The 22,355-nt window shown below is 46.2% G+C and overlaps 2 protein-coding genes across 8 annotated transcripts in view; one reads left to right on the top strand and one right to left on the bottom strand.

Moving 5' to 3' along the window:
• The window catches only part of ERMARD (ER membrane associated RNA degradation), a 102,348-nt gene extending 96,957 nt beyond the window's left edge, over positions 1–5,391 (bottom strand). For 5 of the 6 annotated variants that reach the window (XM_033937460.1, XM_033937462.1, XM_033937463.1 and 2 more), the window contains exon 1: positions 5,293–5,391. In XM_033937460.1, the coding sequence (XP_033793351.1) occupies positions 5,293–5,298 (6 nt within the window). In that variant the 5' untranslated portion in view covers positions 5,299–5,391. Of the gene's footprint in view, positions 1–4,847; positions 4,921–5,292 lie in introns of those variants that run through there. The other variant, XM_033937461.1, reaches the window with a different exon arrangement.
• An 8-nt stretch (positions 5,392–5,399) lies between these two features.
• TCTE3 (t-complex-associated-testis-expressed 3) overlaps positions 5,400–22,355 on the top strand; it is a 97,183-nt gene continuing 80,227 nt past the window's right edge. For both annotated transcript variants that reach the window (XM_033937458.1, XM_033937459.1), the window contains exons 1-2: positions 5,400–5,659; positions 18,340–18,564. In XM_033937458.1, the coding sequence (XP_033793349.1) occupies positions 5,588–5,659; positions 18,340–18,564 (297 nt within the window). In that variant the 5' untranslated portion in view covers positions 5,400–5,587. The remainder of the gene's footprint in view (positions 5,660–18,339; positions 18,565–22,355) is intronic.

Raw genomic sequence — 22,355 nt, 5'->3', positions numbered from 1 at the left:
CTTACCATTTATAGATCCCCTAGATCAGCACCATGCACACTTTTACCAATAACTACCCTTACCTCTCAATTAAACGACTCAGTACCAAATACTACTTTATCACTTCAAACATTCATTACTTCTAAATCTTTGAATCTAAGATTAGGCTTAATCAACTCAAGATCCCTTAAATCCAAATACCACCTTTTAAAAGACGCCATTCTCCAACAAAACTTACACATCCTTTGTATCACCGAAACCTGGCTCTCCGAAGGTGAGGAAGCCTACCTTTCCTTTTGTTGCCCCCCTAATTATGATTTTTTATGGAACCACCGTCATAACCGTAAAGGTGGAGGATTAGCCATAATTTTTCTAAAAAACTTAATTAAACCTCAAGATCAATCCATCAATAACTCTATAATTGAATATCTTCATATTAAAATTAACCTAAAACAAAAAATTGATCTTCTCTTATTATACATCCCCCCTCCAATTGAATACTCAAAATTAACACTATTTCATAATCTGCTTTTCGACTTCTGTTCAACTGCCAATTGCCCAATCATAATGGGAGATTTCAATATTCATTTCGATAATGTTAATAACCCAAATACCTCAGACACTATAAAGCTTTTCAAAGACTTAAATCTGAAAACATTAATCCATGAACCCACGCACCAAGCTCAACACATACTAGATATGATCTTGATACCTATTTCTCAATCAATCTCCCACTCAGCTCCGAATATTCTTTCAGTTCCATGGTCTGATCATAATCTGATCTCTGTAAATTTTTATCTTACAGAACTTTTTACCCCAAATCTTCATTCAGAAAATAAAACATTTTCATACAGAGACTTTTCCAAATTGGAGAACTCTGATATTACACCATATTTCAGTCCTTCCATAAACATTCAAAAATTTAAAACCATGAAGAACAACTTCAATTCTGGAACTCAACCCTAGAATCCATTGTAAATACCAAAATACCATTAATTACTAAAACAGTATCCACTCGAAAATATAATAACCCATGGTATTCTAAAGAACTATCTCAACTAAAAACACAACTTCGGGCCTCAGAAAGGAAGTGGCGTTCCTCTAAAACTCCTATTAACCTCCAAAGATTTAAAGATAAAGCTATTCATTATAAAAATAAAATTATCCAGGCGAAAAAAATCCTATTACAATAATAAGATTCAAAAAGCAAAAAAACACTTCGGTCTTATTTAATATTTTAAAATCTTTTAATCCAGATAAAAAAAAGAATCTATCTACTCAAAAATCTACCCTAACAGCACAAGAACTAGCTGATTATTTCTGCCAAAAGATCATTATGATTAGACAAAACTTCAAAAATAATACAACAATCTCACCTGCATTGGAAAATTCAAACACAAATACTTTCATTTCAACAGCCAAATGTACTAATCTCAGAATACCATCCTTAAAGGAACTTGAAGGACATCTAAAATCAATCAATCTAAAAGGCTCTCCTTTAGAATTTTTTCCACCGTTCTATTTAAAGAAATTTTTTCATTACTTCGGTCCTTTTATTCTTTCCCTTATCCAAAACAGTTTTTCTTCTGTAACCGTCCCCATCTCGTGGAAAACCTCTATCGTTACTCCAATTATAAAAAACTTCAAAACCAGTCAAGACAACATATCCAACTACCGCCCCATTTCCAACCTACCTTTCTTAATGAAACTCTCCGAAAAACTTGTCTTTGAACAACTTTCAGAATTCATTGAATCATCCAATGCACTACATCCTAACCAAACCGGCTTTCGCAAACATCACAGCACAGAACATTCTATGATCGACCTCATAACAAATATCCACTATTATCTCGACCACCACAAATCCGTAGCTCTCTTTTCTTTAGACCTATCCGCTGCATTAGACACAATTGATCACGGACTCCTACTTAATCGAATGCAATCATTAGGCATAGAAGGCCAAATTCTTAATTGGTTAACTTCTTTTCTATCAGACCGTACTTCTAGAGTTAAATTTAATGACGTTTATTCTGCAAATTTCACCTCATCATATGGAGTACCACAAGGGTCAATACTATCTCCTCTTCTATTCAATATTTTTTAATCCCCTCTTATTACTATCTCACAGTCACTAGGTTTTACAGCCTTTTCCTACGCAGATGACATTCAACTCATTCAACCTCTCAACCCAGAAAACGCGGAAGAAATAAAAATTATCAATGAAAAACTAGAACTAATAAAAAACTGGCTAAGCAATAATAAACTAGCCCTGAATACTCAAAAATCAAAAACAATGCTTTTTACTTGGAAAGGAAACATAACTTCAAAAACACCATTCATATTAGACAATACTCCTCTTGAATCTGTACCCCAATTGAAAATTCTTGGAGTAATAATTGATATAGATCTTTCATTTCATAGCCATATTAGCGAAATAGTTAAATCTTGCTTTTACAGACTACGGCTTCTTCGTTCAATTTCCTCCTTTTTAGATCCCAAATCAATTAATATTCTAGTTCATTCTCTAATCATCTCAAAATTAGACTACTGTAATTCCCTTTTAATCAACATAACCCAGAAAGAAAAGAGACGGCTCAAAATTATCCAAAACACTGCAATTAAACTAATTCACAAAGCAAAAAAATATGATCATGTTACCCCATTATTTATTAAATCACATTGGCTTCCCATCTCTCATCGAATCACTTTCAAAGTTATATTTCTGGTTTATAAAACATTAATCTTTAACGAACCCCAATTTATATCAAAAATGATTGTCCCATACAACTCCTCTCGCTCTCTAAGATCATCCTCATCGAACTTGCTTTCAATAACCTCGTTGAGAATTATCGGCACAAGACGAAATGATATGTTCTCCGTGGTGGCCCCTTCATTGTGGAACGCCCTTCCAAATTTTATTAAAAACGAAAAAGACATTACTTCTTTTAAAAAAAATTTAAAAACATATTTATTTCAAGACGCATTTGATTTATGACAGATCTATTCTAAATTCTCGCATTCTTCTAATAATTAATCAAATTTCTACCTTACCTCACCCCATTTTTACCTAATGTGTTTTCCTTTTTATGTAAATTTTAACAAATATCATAATTGTAACTTTTCCCCTCTTTCCTACTCATTCATGTCTGTCCAAATTGTCTGTCTATTGTCTAGCCCATTTAAATTATATGTATTACCACAATCTGTTGGTTTTTAAACTGTACATCGCTTAGATATTGTAATAAGCGATTCATCAAATGTAATTAAACTTGAAACTTGAAATGTTGGCGTCCTCAGTTGACGGCACCATTTTGAAAGAATTTTTTGAGCCATGTAGTAACTCATGCTCCGTAAGTAGTTGTTCAGTTTATTTAGCACTAATTTTTAAAGTTTGTGATAAACAGTATATTACTGCAAGTTAAAATTGCAGTATTTCTAACATTTAGGTACTGCTAAAATACTATCCCCTGACGAAGCCTATCGAGGTGAAACAGAGGCCCCGTCGGGTTTCAGAGAGCAGTGCTGTAACTTTTCAGCGGCGTTTACAAAGATAAGTGCATTTTTAAAGTATAGGCACTATCTTTGAATGATTAATGATGCAAATTTAAATATTTATAAAACATATTTATATACAAAAAAGTTAAAATGTTAAAAATTTTTAAAAAACAATATATATTGAGTTGATTTGGGGCCAATGATTGAGACATAGACCTGCAAGTACATCTAGCAGTCCACTGCCTGACATTCAGGTCTCTGAGGCACATTCCTAGTGTCAAGTAAGATCTTTTTGGTGCATGATTCTAATCTATAGGGTGTGTTTTGGCTTCTGACAGACTTAAAGATCTCAATCTGTATACTTTGGAGGAAAGGCGGGAGAAGGGAGATACAGTATATGATAGAGACGTTTAAATACCTACATAATGTAAATGCACATGAGTTGAATCTCTTTCATTTGAAAGGAAATTCTACAATGAGAGGGCATAGGATGAAGTTAAGAGGTGATAGGCTCCGGAGTAATCTAAGGAAATACTTTTTTACAGAAAGGGTGATAAAAGCATGGAACAGTCTCCCGGAAGAGGTGGTAGAGGCAGAGACTGTGTCCGAATTTAAGAGGGCCTTGGATAGGCATAAGGGATCTCTCAGAGAGAGAAAGAGATAATGGTTACTGCAGATGGGCAGACTAGATGGGCCATTTGGACTTTATCTGCCATCATGTTTCTATATTTCTTGAGGTATTATTGTCTTTCTTGGATTATTCTTCTCAATCATTGCTTTGTCAGTTTCTTTTGTAATCATGGTAGAATCAGTGGCATAATGAGGGTGAGTGGGAGAACAGACTGCCCTAGGTGCCATCTTTACGTGGGGCACTGGCACCTCAACAACTCTCTGCCCTCCCTCTGCATACCTCTTTAAATGTTCCCCAGCTTGAGCAGAAACTTCCACCTGCTGCTCGCATCGGCATCAGCTCCCTTCTGACATCACTTCTTAGGCTCTGCATCTTTCCCTGCCATTTCTTGACAGGTGAAATAATATATATATTTTTTTTTTGTTGTTGGGGTTTTTTTTTTTGGGGGGGGGGGTTCTTGTTAGTGGCCCACAAATATGTTTGCCTAGAGTCCAATATAGTGTTAATCCAGCCCTATTCACAGCATGAGATTCTCCAGGAGAATCCCCTGCTCTAAAGAGAGAAAAAAAATCAAGTGGATGTAAACAAAGAATTAAATAAGCAAGGAAGCATGCACATAAATAAATGGAGGTGTGGACAGAGCTAAGAGCGGGGCCAGGGAGAAGGCAGGAGCAGAGGGTCCAATGTGCTCGTACTTGTGCCCCTAGGGCCCACAGAAGAATTAATCCTGCCCTGTTCATACCCTATGAGTTTATCTTGTTGGACAGATTGAATAGACTATACAGATCTTCCACCTGCCGTCATCTGCTATGTTACTATGTTAAGAAGATAGGAATGCACAAGAAGGGAAACATTTGCAAAAAAAAAAAAAAAGGGGGTGGAGGAAATCCCCCACTTGCTTTTTTAGCTCTTTTTTTCTGTAGCAGGCAGAGATTCGGAAAGCCTGCTTGCATTAACCCAAGCCATCTCTCCGAGGGTTCCCACCTACGGGAAAGCAGGAAGTTACCTCAGGGAGAAGAGGGAGGAGTTGACGAGAGCAGGTACAGTAGTCCGAAAAGGTTTGTTTCTTTTTTTTTTTTAGTACATTAACGTCGTTATCAAACGCAACATATAGCAAACAACAGTAAGAAAAAGACCAACCCCCCAAAAAGAAGCTTATATACATAGCACTGCCACAGATTTCCTACCTCCATACTTTCCTTCTGACCCGCCCCTGGATTACGTTGCTTGACGTGATAACCAAACTAGAGGCGTGTCTAGGCAGAATGTGGGAACTAGAAGGACGTATCTTGGCGGGGCGGGGTCTTGCTCATGGAGGGTGTGACCCAGCACTGATGAAGGCGTGTCTCGAGGAGAGAGGCGGGGCGCAGCTGGCGGCTTGTTTGAGTCAGTCTCGAGGCAGGGTTTACCGTTGCTGGTAATCATTTGGTGTAGTTGTGGGGCGGCAGGTGATTTTTATTACTCAGCTTTAGGAACCCAGACATGGAGAATGAGGAAACCACAGGCCGAGTGTCGCCGGCTAAGCGCAGGCCCAGCATGTTTGAGGTGGACGCGGTAAGTCGGGGACCCGCTATTCTTACCATGATGACTTCTGTTAAACATGATTGAGCAGCTTTGAAAGTTTTTGGTTTAATTTTTAGATGTAATTACTGTACTCGTCGGTGATGTGCTCCAACAAGATTTATTGTGTTAATCGGGCTTTTTATTTTCAAAGTATTTTTAAAATTGGTAAAATTTTAAGAAGCAGCTCCCCAAACTTTCCTCTGTCTTCCCCCAAATTATTTTCTCCTTTATCAACCCACACATTGCCATCGTATTCGTGCTTAGTTTATTTATCTTTGAGAAAACATTCATGCAGGGCAGCCTAAAACAGTAACATAGTAGATGACAGCAGATGAAGGACTTGAACGGTCCATCCAGTCTGCCCAATAGTTACTATCTGTGGACCTCTTTGTCAGTGGAGTGGTATAACTACCTCTAGATTTAAGTTGGTGCAAGTATCACGGTACCTAGCAGGGTTCCCAAATAACTCCACGCAACCAATGAATTCAACAAGAAAAGAAGTATAAAATGTATTGAGCAAAATTGGGAATGGGTAAAACACGGACCTCACGGATCTCGCGGATCTAAAACCGCAGGTCCTTAAAAATCCAAGATCCGCGCCACTTTTAGTCCCTGGCTCTGACAGAGCTCTATGACAAATTAACTCTGACGGATCCTAATGCTTTTCCCTCCCTATGCTAGGATCCGTCAGAGTTAAATTGTCATAGAGCTCTGTCAGAGCCAGGGATTGAAAGTGGCATGGACCTCAAAAGTGGCGCGGACCTCGGATTTTTAAGGATGTGACGTGCAGTTCAGATCTGTGAGGTCCGCAAGGGAGCCTGAGGCCTGAGCTGGGCTGCAGGGAAAGCGAAGGCGGACTTGTCAATGCACGGACCTCGGATTTTTAAGGACGTGCGGTTTTAGATCCGCGAGGTCTGTAAGGTCCGTGAGGTCAGCGTTTTACCCCTTCCCAGCAAAATTTTTGTGACAAGTGCTATGTAAGCTCTTCAGGGTAGCTATCAATTTTTAAGGCTGGATGGCATTCAGCGATTGGTTAGTAAGCTTACAAAGATAAACAAGATGTTGTATTTAATATTTAAAGTTCATTGAAACACAATGAACACAAACTATATCACCAGTATGGCTACTGAAACCCAGTGTTTCAACTGACCACATTTGGGGTTTCTATCTTCAGATAAGTTAAAGTTCCCCTTTTCATGTGCTGGTCACCCCTACACGCTTGGACAATGGTCCCCTGTCCACAAATACCCTCAATCACCCCCCTACAGGTGTAAGCAAATTCACATTCCACAGGTATCCCTTAGGACAGATGCACTTCAGATCTATGTATTTAAGTTAATGATAATGTATCTTGCTAGGATGAATGTGGCCTAGTACTACTACTATTTATCATTTCTATAGCACTGAAAGCCGTACGCAATGCTGTACACTTAACATACAATAGATGGTCTCTGCTCAGAAGAGTTGAAATCTAATTTTGACACAACAATAAGGCAGAAATAGTCAAAAAGGTTCACAAAGGGGGCGCTCAGGATCAAAACTGTGCACATCACGCAAACCGCGTGAAAACTAACAAGATAATTTCAAATTTTAAGGGTGCTCTCAGTGTGAACAAGCAGCAATGGGAGACAAGCTCCGACACTTCGTAACTTGAGGCAGTCTCTACCTGTGGGGCAATTTCTTAGGATTCGTCGCATGTGCTCCACGCTGCCCGAGTTTAAGGCTCAAGCTAAATTGCTGACTCAACGCTTTAAGGCTCGTAGTTACCCTGAGTGGACCATCAAGCGTGCGTATCGTAGAGCATGCTATGCTAATCCCGAGCTCTTGCTGACCCCTGCGGCTAGGGCCCCTATGGACCATCCAAGTGTGCGTGATCTCTTTCTCCAGTCAAGCCCACCAAATTGCTAAGATTGTCAAAAAACACTGGCATGTTTTAGACCACCATACAGTTTTCAAGGAAGCTCCGTGCATAGCTTTCTCCCGGCCCAGGAATTTAAAGGACCTATTATCTACCAAGAGTCGGGTCCGCTCTGGGGGCAGTCATAAACCCTGTGGCCACTGTGAAATGTGCAACCTGTCTCTGGCCATCTCATGTTGGCAACACCCTCGTACCCAACGCATTTACCAACTTAGGGACCATACTTCATGTGACTCTGAATGGGTGATTTACATCATCATTTGCCCTTGCGCATTGATCTACGTTGGACGTACCAGCAGAAGGATCGGAACTAGGTTGCAGGAACACAAGAGCCGGATTCATACTGTCACCTACTCTGCTCCCCTTGTACCTCATTGTGTGGAACATGGACACAAGTTTGTTGATCTATCGTGGTTTGTGCTTGAGCAAGTACCTAGGGATTTCAGGGGTGACAGACAGGCCCATTTGAATCTTCGAGAACAATATTGGATCTTTCAATTGCAGTCCGTTTTTCCTAATGGGCTCAATGAGAGTGTCAAATGGCATACTATAATTTAGCCTTATTCGTTTGGTTTTTTCTGTACTTACCCCTTCCCTTTTTGTCATTCTATGGTGTGATTGGTGTTTGTGAATCTGTGTGATTGGTGGATGTGTGCATGACGGTTGCTTGCTGTCTGCTTTTTAGCGTGGGTGCATTGCTCCTCGGCCGCCCCGCCCTCCAGCCTCCCTCATTTTTTTTTTTCGTCAGGTTCATGGGTTCCTGAAGAAGGGTTCTTCCCCGAAACCAGCTCGGTTGAACCTGTTATCCGGATGCGCTTTAATTTTGTGCTTCAGAGATGAGTTTCTTCTTTATTCTTCATTCTTCAGTTAAGTTATCGTTTTTCTGATTTTTGATTTTTTTGCTGGGGTTTTGGCTGGTAGGGTTCATTTAGGGGTCGCTCAGGTCTCACCTGTTACTCACTTTAGTTGATTCACTCGTTTTTGATTTGTGAACGTTTTCACCTTGATTTATTGCACACCCTGGGTGCTCAGTGATGGTGTGCGGGTGGGGGTATATTACCTCTACCTGAGTTACGAAGTGTCGGAGCTTGTCTCCCGTTGTTGCTTGTTCACACTGAGAGCACCCTTAAAGTTTGAAATTATCTCGTTAGTTTTCACGCGGTTTGCATGGTGTGCACAGTTTTGATCCTGAGCGCCCCCTTTGTGAACCTTTTTGACTATTTCTGCCTTATTGTTGTATCTAGTTTAGGTTGTGGCAGTAGTTTTTGGAGTGTGTGTTGTATCTAATTTTGACAGACAGGACATCTCAGGGTTGGGGAGATTCTGGTAGAAGAAATGATAGAATGGGTAAAGGTATCTGACAGCAGTGAGTGGGAGTTAAGAGTTGAAAGCAGTTTTTAAGTGGGCTTTTAGCTTGGATTTGAATACTGCTAGGGATGGAGCATAACATATTGATTCAGGCAGCCTGTTCCAGGCATAAGAAGCGGCAAGAAATAAGGAACAGAGTCTAGAGTTGGCAGAGGAGAAGAAGGGCCCAGATAAGAGGGGCTTGCCTGATGAACGAAGTTCACAGGGAGGAGCATAGGGGGAGATAAGTGATGAGAAATATTGGGGGGGGCTTCAGAGTAAATGCACTTGTAAGTCAGTAAGAGGAGTTTGAACTGTATTCGGAAATGGATGAGGAGCCAATGAAGTGACTTAAGGAGAGGGGTAATGTGCAGCTCTCACAGAATATGAGTCATGCTGCAGCATTTTGAACGGATTGAAGAGGCGAGAGATGGGTGCGTGGGAGGCCTGAGAGAAGTACATTACAGTAGTCTAAGCGTGAGGTGATTGTGGATAAGGGTTTTGGTAGTGTGTTCAGAGAGGAGAGGACAAATTTTGGTTATATTATATAGGAGAAAGTGGCAGGTTTTGGCAGTTTGTTGGATCTGCGCAGAGAAGGAGAGAGAGGACTCAAAGAGCACCCCAAGGTTGTGAACAGACAAGACAGGGAGGAGGATAGTGTTTTCCACACAAATAGAGAACATTGAGAGGGGGGAATTGAGTTTAGGTGGAAAGATAAAGAGTTCAGGTTTAGCCATATTCGTTTGAGATGGCAGTGAGACATCTAAATGGCAATGTCGGACAGGCAGGCTGCGATTCGGACCTGAATTCCTATAGAGATATCTGGTGTGGAGAGGTAGATCTGGGAGTCATCAGCATAGAGGTGATATTGAAAATCATGAGAGGAGATCAGTGTACCAAGAGAGGGGGTATATACGGAAAAGAGGAGAAAGTACGATGGGAGAGATAGGAAGAAAACCAGGTGAGAACAGAATCCTACTGCGGACAGCAGGTCGAGAAGGAGGTGGTGATCAACAGTGTCGAAGGCAGCAGACAGATCGAGAAGAATGAGGATAGAGTCTGAAAAGGATTCAGGTCCCAATTCCTGCCCCATACTTTCTCTGTCTCTGTCATTTGCAAGTCAGTTTTTTTTTTTTTTTTTTTTTTTTTTTTTTTTTCCAGCTCTCTCTTCTGCAGCCCCTGCTTCCAGCTGAGCTCTTTCTCTCCTCCCCTCCTCACTCCCCCCCCCCCCCCTAGCACAGTATCCCAGCAGCTGGGCTCTCTCTGTCTCCAATAGGCCCTCTCTACCTTCAGCTTCTCCAAAGGCTCACCTCTTGCAATAGCAGCTCCCCCTTTTTTTTTTTAAAGTCTGCAGCTTCTCTTCATTTCAGCCCGTGGCTCTTCTGTTTCCAGCTTGACTGCTTCTCTCCCACTTGCCTGGGTTGGTCCTTCTCATTCCATGCTGTTTGCTGATCTCTCAGGGCCTGCCTGCTCCCTCTCTCTCCAGACGCATGGCTCCTCACTGTCCTGATCCCTTCTCAGTCTCCTGCACCTCTGATTGGTGCAGGTTATTGTTACTAGGCAGTAGCATCTTTTCTTCAATTTGCTCAAATTTCACGCTGGTCTGAGTGACTGGCTGTCTGTCTCCTCTCCTATTGATTTCCTCTTCTGGCAAGCCCGCCTTGTCTCCTGATTGACCAGCTCCTCCTTCAGCACTGCCTTTTTCTTCTGCTGGACCCCTGAATTATAAAATCATGATTAAATTGAGTCATCTATTTTCTTTGATATTTTTGGGCCATAGATCATAGAAGTTCATTCGGTACTGTCCTTAGGTTCCAACTACAACAGTTGCTGTCAAAGCTCAGTACCTTAGGTTCCAATTACTAGAGTTAACGTCAAAGCTCCCTCTACCCTATTCAAACCATCTCATCATTTGCCTGATACAGACTAATGGGCTGCCTGCCATTGTCCTTGTGTTCCAAATTAATGGAGTTCCTGTCAAAGCCCTCCCTCAACTCATCCTAAACCAAATTGTCAAATAGGGGGCATAGACCATGCTGATATTAAAGGGAAGTCTTCTGAGTCAGCCTCAGACAGCATGTAGAAACCACTGCTTGCAGCTTTGTGAAGTGTGGCTGGAAGGAGGGAGCAGGCCAGAACAGGTAAACACCCACAGGAGGGAGGCACAAACTTGGGACACAGAATAGAGTGAGTGAAGGACGAAGAGGGGCGCACTGGGACACAGAAGGGAGAAGCAGGATCCTGGTTTGTAAGTATGAGTTTGACGCAAGTCAAAAGTTCTTAACCCAGGAACTGCCTGTATAATATATTCACTGTTGAGTGGGGTAACAGGAATATAGGCTTATCCAAGGTACAAGATCCATTATCTAAAATTCTTGGGCCCAGGTTTATTTCGAGTTTTGGAATGGTAATGTTAGTCAGAAAAAGACGTACCATAAAACAATACAATTGCCACCAAACCAGTTTTTTATTTCAAAATAAGGCAAACATTAAACATTTCAAGCACTTCAAACACAAAATTGTTCACTAAAATTGTTCACCAAAGAGCTTGCGTTGGTTGACATGTCCCTGCCTCAAATGTTCATGTATGACAGATAAAAAGAAAAAGACAAGACCATAAAATTGCCATCAAACCTTGGCAAGCATTAAAGTTAACACTTTAAGCACTTCAGACACAAACATGTTCCAAACTATGGGACTGGGGCATTACCTTCAAACATAAATTAAGTAATAATAATAATAATAACTTTATTTTTGTATACCGCAATACCACAAAAAAGTTCAGAGCGGTTTACAGGAGAAGAGACTGTACATATACAGCGAAGTTACAGAGTATCAGAAAACAGTTCAGAGTAGTTTACAGGAGATAAGAACTGTATTTATCCCAGGACAAGCAGGAAGCATATTCTCACATGTGGGTGATGTGGGAGCCCCGATGCGGACAGCTTTTCAAGCAAACTTGATTGAAGATTTAAAGTTTGCTAGTGCTGCACCACGCATGTGTGTGCCTTCCTGATCCATTAGAGGGCGCATCCCCTCCTCATGGTCTTCAGTTCTTAGTTTTCCGCGGAGCTAGAAAGCCCTGTCTCTCTTCTCTGCGTTCTTATAAGTGCCTTTCTAGCACTGCGGCTTCTTTATTTTGTTAGGGAGTCGCTGTGCGTTTCTTGATTGATCATGTATTTCTTTGTTTCAAAAAGAAAAAAGGACTTTATTGTGTTTCTGCTGGTTCCACCGGCAGGCCCTTCTTGGGCCTCAGCCATGCGGCTAGGCCTCATTTGGCTGCAGCTGTATTTTCTTCTTCCCTGGCCTCTCTCTGGGCTCACCTCGTGTGAGCAGGATGGCCAGGACCATTTTTCCTTCGTTGGAATCGGACTGAGTAGCTTCGATCCCCGGTAAGTCTTCTTTCTTTCTTTCTGTTCTTCTAGCTGCATTACCTCGGTAATGCCACCGGCTGAGTCTCAGGCATTCCAGGCATAGAGTGCGGTCTTGCCCGCCTCTACGAGACCTTCGAAGCGTGCCTCCTTTAATGGGAATACTCATCTCGAGGTTGCCCTTTATGGAGCGCACTGCTGCACCTTTATTACCAGTTTCATTGGTCGGTGCTGACTTCTGAATCTCGAGGTGCCTCGCCGTCGACTGGGGCTTCGTGCCTCGCCGTCGACTGGGGCTTCGTGCCTCGCCCTCGACTGGGGCTTGGTGCCTCGCCCTCGACTGGGGCTTGGTGCCTCGCCCTCGACTGGGGCTTGGTGCCTCGCCCTCGACTGGGGCTTGGTGCCTCGCCCTCGACTGGGGCTTGGTGCCTCGCCCTCGACTGGGACTTGGTGCCTCGCCCTCGACTGGGGCTTGGTGCCTCGCCCTCGACTGGGGCTTGGTGCCTCGCCCTCGACTGGGGCTTGGTGCCTCGCCCTCGACTGGGGCTTGGTGCCTCGCCCTCGACTGGGGCTTGGTGCCTCGCCCTCGACTGGGGCTTGGTGCCTCGCCCTCGACTGGGGCTTGGTGCCTCGCCCTCGACTGGGGCTTGGTGCCTCGCCCTCGACTGGGGCTTGGTGCCTCGCCCTCGACTGGGGCTTGGTGCCTCGCCCTCGACTGGGGCCCGGTGCCTCGCCCTCGACTGGGGCCCGGTGCCTCGCCCTCGACTGGGGCCCGGTGCCTCGCCCTCGACTGGGGCCCGGTGCCTCGCCCTCGACTGGGGCCCGGTGCCTCGCCCTCGACTGGGGCCCGGTGCCTCGCCCTCGACTGGGGCCCGGTGCCTCGCCCTCGACTGGGGCCCGGTGCCTCGCCCTCGACTGGGGCCCGGTGCCTCGCCCTCGACTGGGGCCCGGTGCCTCGCCCTCGACTGGGGCCCGGTGCCTCGCCCTCGACTGGGGCCCGGTGCCTCGCCCTCGACTGGGGCCCTGTGCCTCGCCCTCGACTGGGGCCCGGTGCCTCGCCCTCGACTGGGGCCCGGTGCCTCGCCCTCGACTGGGGCCCTGTGCCTCGACGTCGACTGGGGCCCTGTGCCTCGACGTCGACTGGGGCCCTGTGCCTCGACGTCGACTGGGGCCCTGTGCCTCGACGTCGACTGGGGCCCTGTGCCTCGACGTCGACTGGGGCCCTGTGCCTCGACGTCGACTGGGGCCCTGTGCCTCGACGTCGACTGGGGCCCTGTGCCTCGACGTCGACTGGGGCCCTGTGCCTCGACGTCGACTGAGGCCCTGTGCCTCGACGTAGGAGGCGGCTTGGTGCCTTGACGTCGTCTAAGGCTTTGTGCTTCGACTTTCTGCCTCGATGTCGACTGGGGCTGGGTGTCTCGACGTCGACGGAGGCTTTGTACCTTCGACGTCGGATGCGGCCGTGTGCTCCGCGTCACTTGACGTTTGTGCTTCAGCGGCGCCTGAGGCTTGTGCCTCGACGTCGACTGAGGCTGGGGGCCTCATTGTCGGCTGGAGATCCGTGCCTCGTCGTTGCCGAGGCTTCGTGTCTCGCCGTCAACTGGAGCTTTGTGACTTGACGTCGCTTGGGGCTTTGCCCTTTGGTTGGCGGTGGCCTTGTGTCTCGATGTCGACTGTGGCTTGGTGCCGCAACGTCGCTGGGGGCTTTATATCTCGGCAGCGGCTGAGGCTTTGGGCCTCGGCGTCGACTGCGGGTTTGCGCTCCGTTATCGACGGGGGCTTAGTGTCTCGACGTCGTCTGGGGCTCTGTGCCTCAGCGTCTCCGGCTCCTGTTCGAAAGGGTTCCCCGCTTTCTCTTCGGTTCATTCCGGGCAGCCGTGACGGAATCTTGTAGTATGGAGTTTGGTTGCCTGGAGGAGACTCTCTCCCTGCTCCGGCTCTATTGCTCCTGCCATGCGTTATCTCGCTTGGCGCAGAGTGTGGCTGAGGATCCGAACCTCCAGGATCGTCTCGCCACTTTTACTTGCGTGAGTTCTGCGCTTCTTGAGGTCTCTCTTGCGGTGGCCACTAACCGGCTCTCAGAACGCGACCGGTCCTTCGCCTATCGGGACGCCTTCAGCTGAATCCCGTCTGCCTTGGTGGTTTGGACTCCTTCTCCGGAGGGGCCCTCCGGATACCTTTCTTGTGTTCTCGGCCTCCTTCGCAGCAGCCGCAATAGCTGCAGCAGCGCCGGGTTATGGTCCAGTCGCCGGCTTCGGCAACTCCTGGCCGTCTTTTTGACTATTCTCGCATAGCCTCCGGGCTGCTCTCCTTCTGGGATTCCTCCCCTCCCTTCGGGAGGGGTGTCTCCGTGTCTACGCACCGGGAGTATAGCCTCGCTTCTGTCGGTTGGGCATTCCCATCCTCCCATCTGCGTCTGGTCCAGGCCCTTCGTGACCTGCACTAGTTCTAGTCCGGGAGTGGTTCAGACTCTGCCCGCCCCAGTCTCGGGAGTCCGTCGGGGCGGACCTGGACCCAGTTTGTCTGCGCTCCTTCTTGTCTCGGCCTCAGGGGGTGGCCCTTGTTTGTTTATGCCGGAAGGTGGCCCCTCTGTCCTCGGTCCGCCTCCGGTCTTTTCTGCCTCGGCAGGCCGCCTGTCTGCGCTTGAGTCAGCTGGTGTCTCCGCAGTCTTCGGCCTCGGCCGAGCTGATGCTGATCCTTTTGGGATCATGGGTCTCCACGGTTCATGTCCCGATGTTTGCCTGGTTTCATCTTCGTGTCCCCGCTGGACCCGAGCATCTCAGTGGTGGCAGGATCGGGATCCCGCTTCCAAGCACATTGTGGTGCCTCCCTCTTTGACACGCTTGTTTCGTTGGTGTGCCACCTCTTCGTATCCCCGCATCAGAAGGTTCTGCCGATGGACTCCTCGGCATAGGCTTAGGGGTGCACCTCGACGGCCTTCAGACTCAGGGTCTTTGGTCGGGTGCGGGCCGTCTCAGCCGCATCAATCTGCTGGAGCTCCGGGCCATTTATAATGCCGGGGTGGATTTTTGTTATTGGTTGCAAGATTGCGGGGTCCTGGTGCGTCCCGACATCCCGGTGGCGATGTATTCTGTGACCAAGCCAGGGTGTACAGGTTCCCTGTTACTTTGCAGGGGAGCCCTTCGTCATTGGCAGGGGGCGTTACTCCACTACTTATTTCTTTGGGCGGTGTATTTCCGGGGCGAGCAGCATTGTCTGGTGGACACGTTGAGTCGCCCTTCTCGGCCGCATGAATGGTCGCTCCATTCTCAGACTCTGCGGCATGTGGTTGTTCGGTGGGGAACCCCACAGGTAGTTCTGTTCGCTTCGCCCCTCACTCACTGGTTGCCTCGATATTGCTCGAGGATGTTCTCCCGGGTTCGCATCGAGGTGGATGCTTTCCTTCTCGATTGGATGGGCAGGTTCCTCTATGCGTTCCCTCCCTTTACTCTGATTCTCAGATCTTTGATACACCTCCTGTCGGGCTGCACCACCATGATCTTGCTGGCTTCTCTGTGGCCCTGACAGCTGTGGTTCTCCCTGCTCCTTCAGCGTGTCAGGGAGCCTCTGCTTCTACCTATGTTCCCTTCTCTGCTGTCTCAGTGTTGAGGTTTCTGTTGCCTCCCAATCTGCAGTCTCTACACTTATCAGCTTGGTTCCTCGCAACTTGCCTCCCTCTTTCTGTTTCTCTCAGTCGGTGGGGATATTCTCGAGGCTTCTCGTATGGGCTCCACTCGGCAATGCTTTTCCCAGAAATGCTCCTGATTTGCTGCGTGGTGTGCTGAGCACTGCATGGATCCACTCTCTGCCTCCTTCCCTTCAGTGCTGGATTTTCTGTTCCACTTGTCTCGGTCTGGTCTCAAATCGACATCTATCCGAGTCCACCTCTGTGCGATTGCTGCCTTTCCTTGGCCGCTGGATGGGAAGCTGCTCTCCGTCCATCCGACGGTTTCCCACTTTCTGAAGGGTCTCTTCAATGTTCATCCTCCGCTCAAGCCTCCTCCGGTGGTTTGGGATCTTAGGGTGGTCCTGGCTCAATTGGTGAAACCTCCGTTTGAACCCATTGATAACGCTCTTTTGATCTGTTTCACCTGGCGGGTGGTATTCCTAGTTGGTCTCACGTCTGTTCGTAGAGTCCGTGAGCTGCAACCTCTGGTTGCGGACCCGTCTTCTGCTGTATTTTATCAGGACGCAGTGGTCCTGCGTACTCATTACAAGTTCTTGCCCAAGAAGGTTTCGGACTTTCATCTCAATCGTTCCATTGTTCTTCCGGTCTTTTTTCCGAAGCCCCACTCTCATCATGGCGTGGTGGCGCTTCATATGATTGACTGTAAGAGGGCGTTGGCTTTTTATCTTCAACGCACTCAGTCTCATCGGACGGTTCCTCAATTGTTTTTGTCCTTCGACCCTACTCGGGTGGGACGCCCTGTTTCCCAGCGCACCTCATCCAACTGGTTGGCTGCTGGTTTGCTACGCTCAGGCTGCTCTCGTGCTGCATGGTCGAGTCCCGGGACATAGAGTCCGAGCGATGGCGGCTTCTGTAGCTTTCCTCAGGTCAACGCCTATCGAGGAGATTTGCAAGGCTGCCACTTGGTCTTCGGTTCATTCTTTCACCTCCCACTACTGTCTGGATACTCTGTCCAGGAGCGACGGCCGGTTTGGCCAGTCGGTTTTGCGTAATCTGTTTTCTTGAATTGCCAACTTTCCTCCATCCCTTTTTGGTTAGCTTGGAGGTCACCCACATGTGAGAATATGCTGCCTGCTTGTCCTGGGATAAAGCACAGTTACTTACCGTAACAGGTGTTATCCAGGGACAGCAGGCAGATATTCTCACAACTCGCCCGCCTCCCCAAGGTTGGCTTCTTTGCTAGCTATCTAAACTGAAGACCATGAGGAGGGGATGCGCCCTCTAGTGGATCAGGAAGTGGTGCAGCACTAGCAAACTTGAAATCTTCAATCAAGTTTGCTTGAAAAGCTGTCCGTATCGGGGCTCCGTGGATGACGTCACCCACATGTGAGAATATCTGCCTGCTGTCCCTGGATAACACCTGTTACGGTAAGTAATTGTGCTTTATGCAATGAAGGTACAGAGAATTAGTTATCAAGTGTATGGTATAAACCAGTGGCCATTACAAAATGATCCGATGACTGTTGCACAGAGGGGGGGGGGTGCGAACAATAACCGTGGAAGAGAGGGGGGGAAGAGTAGGGAGGGAGGCGAGGTTGAGATTAGTAGTTTGGTTGGGAGGGCGGGAGTTAGAGTATCTAATCTAATGCTTAGTTTTGTATACCGAGACTTCAATCCAGGAAAGCTCGACTCGGTTTACAACGATTAGGTTAGGCTAGTGAAGGCATATAGAAAGTTATCAGAAAGATTAGTTTCCAAAATGTTTAGTAAACAGAATAGTTTTCAAAAACTTCCAAAAATAAAGAAAGAGAGCCAGAACTTCTTAAATGAAGTGGAAGGTCATTCCAGAGTTGGGTAAACTTAAGACAGAGATTGGCTAAGAGTCTTGATTCTTTTAATACCTTTACTAGTTTTCGGAGCTTTTGGGTTTTCAGAATTTCAGATAAGGATTTTGTGCCTATGTTAGTGTGAGGTGGGGGGGTTCTTAACCCAGTCCTTGGGACACTCCAAGCCAGTCAGGTTTTCAGGATTAGACTATGAATATGCATGAGAGAGATTTGCATGCACTACCTCCCTTTTATGCAAGTCTATCTCATATTTATTGTGGGTATCCTGGAAAGCTGACTAGGTTGAGAACCCAATATTATGTTGTTTTATGATTAAGATTGTAGCTTTTATTGCTTTTTATTGGTTTTACTTTATTATTTGTTTTGTTTCCCTCATAGTAATGTTGCCGAGCAAGTTGATAGGACGCCAGCCTTTGTTTCTTTTCCTTTAGAGTTTGGTGTGATTTTTATGAATTACTGAATTTGTATTTTGATTTCACATGCAATAAGAAAAGATCATACTCAACCTCTGGAATGCATTTTGAGAGAAAAAAACTGAATAGATTTTCTTTTTAAATTAGTTTCCACTGCTTATGAAAGAGAGGATGCGAGGCGTCTCTCATGATATTGTGTCTGTTGAACCTGGTATCTTGGAAGAAGTTGGAGAAGATGATCCAACAAGAACTGAATCAGTTGTATGGAAGTCCAGCTTGCCAAAATTTAAATTTGCTAATTCTTACAGGATGGAGCCAGAAAATAAATTCACTGTTAGTATAGTAAAAATCAAGATTGAAAAGATACTAAAGGTAGGTTGGCAGTTATACAGTATATGAGAGTGATTTGAAAAGTTCGGTAAAAAATCAAGCTAAACATTTTTTTAATTTGACAAAACCATATTTTTCTGATGGGATGGAAAAACTGGAAATTTGCTGGCCTCAGTGTATAGCCCTCAAAGGAGACTGTTTAGAGATATAACTGATTTTTTTTTTAAACTTTATTTTTCACCAACAATTTTAAACTGCCCTTGTTTAAATTAACTTCTAGTATTTTAATGTTCTATGGCAAAATCTTTTGTTAAACCTTAAGATGTGATTTATTCACTTAGTAGATGCTGCTTACCTTAATACCTTTTCAGAAATAATAATCTTACTAGTGATACTCCAGAGTGGCCTAAACTAAGCTATTTTAGGACTGGGTCCATTAACCAGTCATCAATCGAGACTCCAGCAGTTCTGCAGCCAAGATAAAGGCCTTCAAAATGGCCCTCATTGTGTAAATGTTGGGAAACCTGTTGAGTTATGGAAACTAGAAACTGGATCTTGCAGGAGTGACCCTCCTTCAGTCCTTTATTTGATGATGCCCTCTTAGTTCCTGCCTTGCCCGATCCAGACTGCAGTAGTAGTAGTAGTAGTAATAAGAGAGTCTTGGTGCATTGGGCTACTTCCCCCCCTGTCGAGGTCCCACTTGCACTTTGATTAGTGCTTGATGTTATGTTGTTGTATGTACATGGTTCAAACCATGAGTTTGAGCTCAGCAGCAAAGAGTGGTGCACCAAATTCCTTCTATCTACTGGAGGTTCAATCAGCACAAGGGGGACTAATAGGGAGAAATGCTAGAAAGGGTAAGTTGGAACTTGGGGGGGGATTATATAAGAAAGTTATTGTGAAAATTAGAAGAAATTGAGGACATGAGAGAGGTGACTGGCTAGAGGATAAAGGGGATATTCTATTTTTTCTGTTACAGCTCCTCAAACGTGGAATTTACTCCCTATTTATATACGAGAAGAATCAGGTTTGAATAGATTTAAGAGCAAGCTAAAATGCTTTCTTTTTAAAGATGCATTTGATAGCTAATATAACTGGAATGTAGGGTTAGATTAGGGTTTTCTACTAAGCTCTGTGCATTAAATTCTTTGTTTTTATTTCTTCCCCCTCCCTAATGTTGCTTTGGCCTTATGTTTCCTTTACTATCTTTTAAAATTGTATTTCTTTTCCCACTTGCTTCCCCTTGTGTCATTTCTTTGTCTTGTCAGTCTTATTTACATTGTCTGTTTCCCTTTAATTATTGTAATTTAATATTTTATACATCGCTTAGAATGTTGAATAAGCGATTAATCAAATATTTAATAAACTTGGAAACTTGGATTGCCAAGGGGGTAGAAACTGAGAACACCAACCTGAATGACTAAAGGGTTGGGGAGAGGGGGGCATATGTTAGAGGGCTTCCTCAGCATTCTATCCACACCAAATTATATACAAGTTGGATTGTGTTCCCTTTCCTATTAGGCAGGTTGAGGTAGAGATTTGAGATTCCAAGCGACATTGCTGGGATATAGACTGGTGCTCTCCTAGAACGTTCCTGTATTTTCTGCCTGCCTCCAGCAGATGGTAAGGGTATTCTGGCTTCTGCTGGTCCTAGGCCCTTTGTAATCAAGCCTAATAGCCTTAGTCTTGCCCTGGTCCATCAAACAGGACCAGTCAAGTGCAAAGCTAGAGCACTGCAACATTCAGCTAGTACCGTATTTTCACGCATATAACGCGCGCGTTATACGCGTTTTTACCTACCGCGCATACCCCTCGCGCGTTATACGCGTGAGTGCGGTATACAAAATTTTTTTTACATAGTTCCCACCCCGCCCGACGCTCGATTCACCCCCCCCAGCAGGACCGCTCGCACCCCCACCCCGAACGACCGCTCGCACGCGCTCCCACCCGCACCCGCATCCACGATCGGAGCAAGAGGGAGCCCAAGCCCTCTTGCCCGGCCGACTCCCCAACTCCCCGACAATATCGGGCCAGGAGGGAGCCCAAACCCTCCTGGCCACGGCGACCCCCTACCCCTACCCCGCACTACATTACGGGCAGGAGGGATCCCAGGCCCTCCTGCCCTCGACGCAAACCCCCCTCCCTCCAACGACCGCCCCCCCCAAGAACCTCCGACCGCCCCCCCCCAGCCGACCCGCGACCCCCCTGGCCGACCCCCACGACACCCCCACCCCCCTTCCCCGTACCTTTGGTAGTTGGCCGGACAGACGGGAGCCAAACCAGCCTGCCTATTGCCTGGGCCTTGAGCATCTCCGAGAATCTTGGAAAGATCGAGAACCAGAAGGCCTTGAGCATGCGCAGATGCAAGAGGCAGGAACTTCTTTCACCGGTACGTCCTGTGGGCTGCCTGCCGGTGCCAGATGGGGGGTAATGTTGAATGCTATTCAGGCGGAGGGGTGCCTGTTCGTGCGGGGGGGAGCATTGCCGGTTCTTGGGGGGGTGCTCGAAAATCGAGTCAAAGCTCGGTTTGCGAAACAAGATTTGTGAGAATATTTTGCTCGTTTTGCAAAACTCGCAAACCGTGTTACTCGCAAACTGAGGTTTGACTGTATTTTGTGGACCGGCAAACTACTAGGAATAAAATTTAAAAACCCCGTTTCCGCCCCATCTCCGCGAACTCGGTCACCACAGTAACTATAGAAAAATAGACAAAAATAGTGCAAAATATAGACAGCAGAAATAAATACTCAAAACTGACATGTTTTGATCACTAAATTGAAAATAAAATCATTTTTCCTACCTTTGCTATCTGGTGATTTCATGAGTCTCTGGTTGCGTTTCCTTCTGTCTGTATATCCTTTCTTTCATTTCTTTCTTTCTGCACTCAGGCCCAAGAATTGTCCCTTTCTATTCCCTCCCTCTTTCCTTCCCATGTCTTTAGTGCCCCCGGTGCCTCCTTCCTATGTCCCTCTCACTGCCTTCCACACTGTCCCACCCCCACCTCCGAAGCCAGCCTGCCTACCTCTCTCCCTCCCTGCCGCTCAAAAAAAAAAAAAAGCCTCCCTCGGTTTGCTGCTCTTACCGCCCTGCCTCTGCTAAAGCCGTCGGAGAGGACGTTCTGGGTCAGCCAAGCAGCGAATGAATGGCCCAGAACGTCCTTTCAGACGTCAGAATTGACGTCGGAAAGAAGACTTCCTGTCGGCTTTAGCAGCGGCAGGGCGGTAAGAGCAGTAAACCGAGGGAGGTGAGGTGTTTTGGGGTTTTTTTGTTTTTTTTTGCACCTGTCCCTGGACCTTAATCTTGCCGGCCCTACGCGGACCGGCAGAAATTTCCTATGGACCGGCACCGGTCCGCGGACCGGCGGTTGAAGAACAGTGCTCTAGATAATTCAGGAACAGGTTTGTTTTTAGGCACTTCCTGAATTCCTCGTAAGTAGTGGGCGAGAGCAATTGTTCTAGGTCTTTACCCCATAATGCTACTTGGTGCGAGAGAAGGTGTTCATGGTGTTTTTTCAGTTTACAACCTCTAACTGGGGGGAAACAAAGCTCAAATGTGAGCTTCTCTTGTATCTGTTGGTGGAGAAGGAGAAAAGGTCCGTTAAGTATTTGGGGGCTAGTCCATATACAGTATTTTCATGCATATAATTCGCGCATTATACACGATTTTTACAAACCGTGCATAACCATGCGCGTTATAGGTGTGAGCGCGTTTTACAACTTTTTTTTTTCATTCCGATCCGGCATCCCCCCTGCAAACCGGAATCTTCCCCCCCCCCCACTCGCGTCACCCCTCCTCCCCCACGATCCTACAACCCCCTCAGCACCGCAAAACAT

The sequence above is a fragment of the Geotrypetes seraphini genome, chromosome 3 (genome assembly GCF_902459505.1).
Source record: "Geotrypetes seraphini chromosome 3, aGeoSer1.1, whole genome shotgun sequence".
NCBI lineage: Eukaryota > Metazoa > Chordata > Amphibia > Gymnophiona > Dermophiidae > Geotrypetes > Geotrypetes seraphini.
This window is presented reverse-complemented; position numbering and strand designations above follow the sequence as displayed.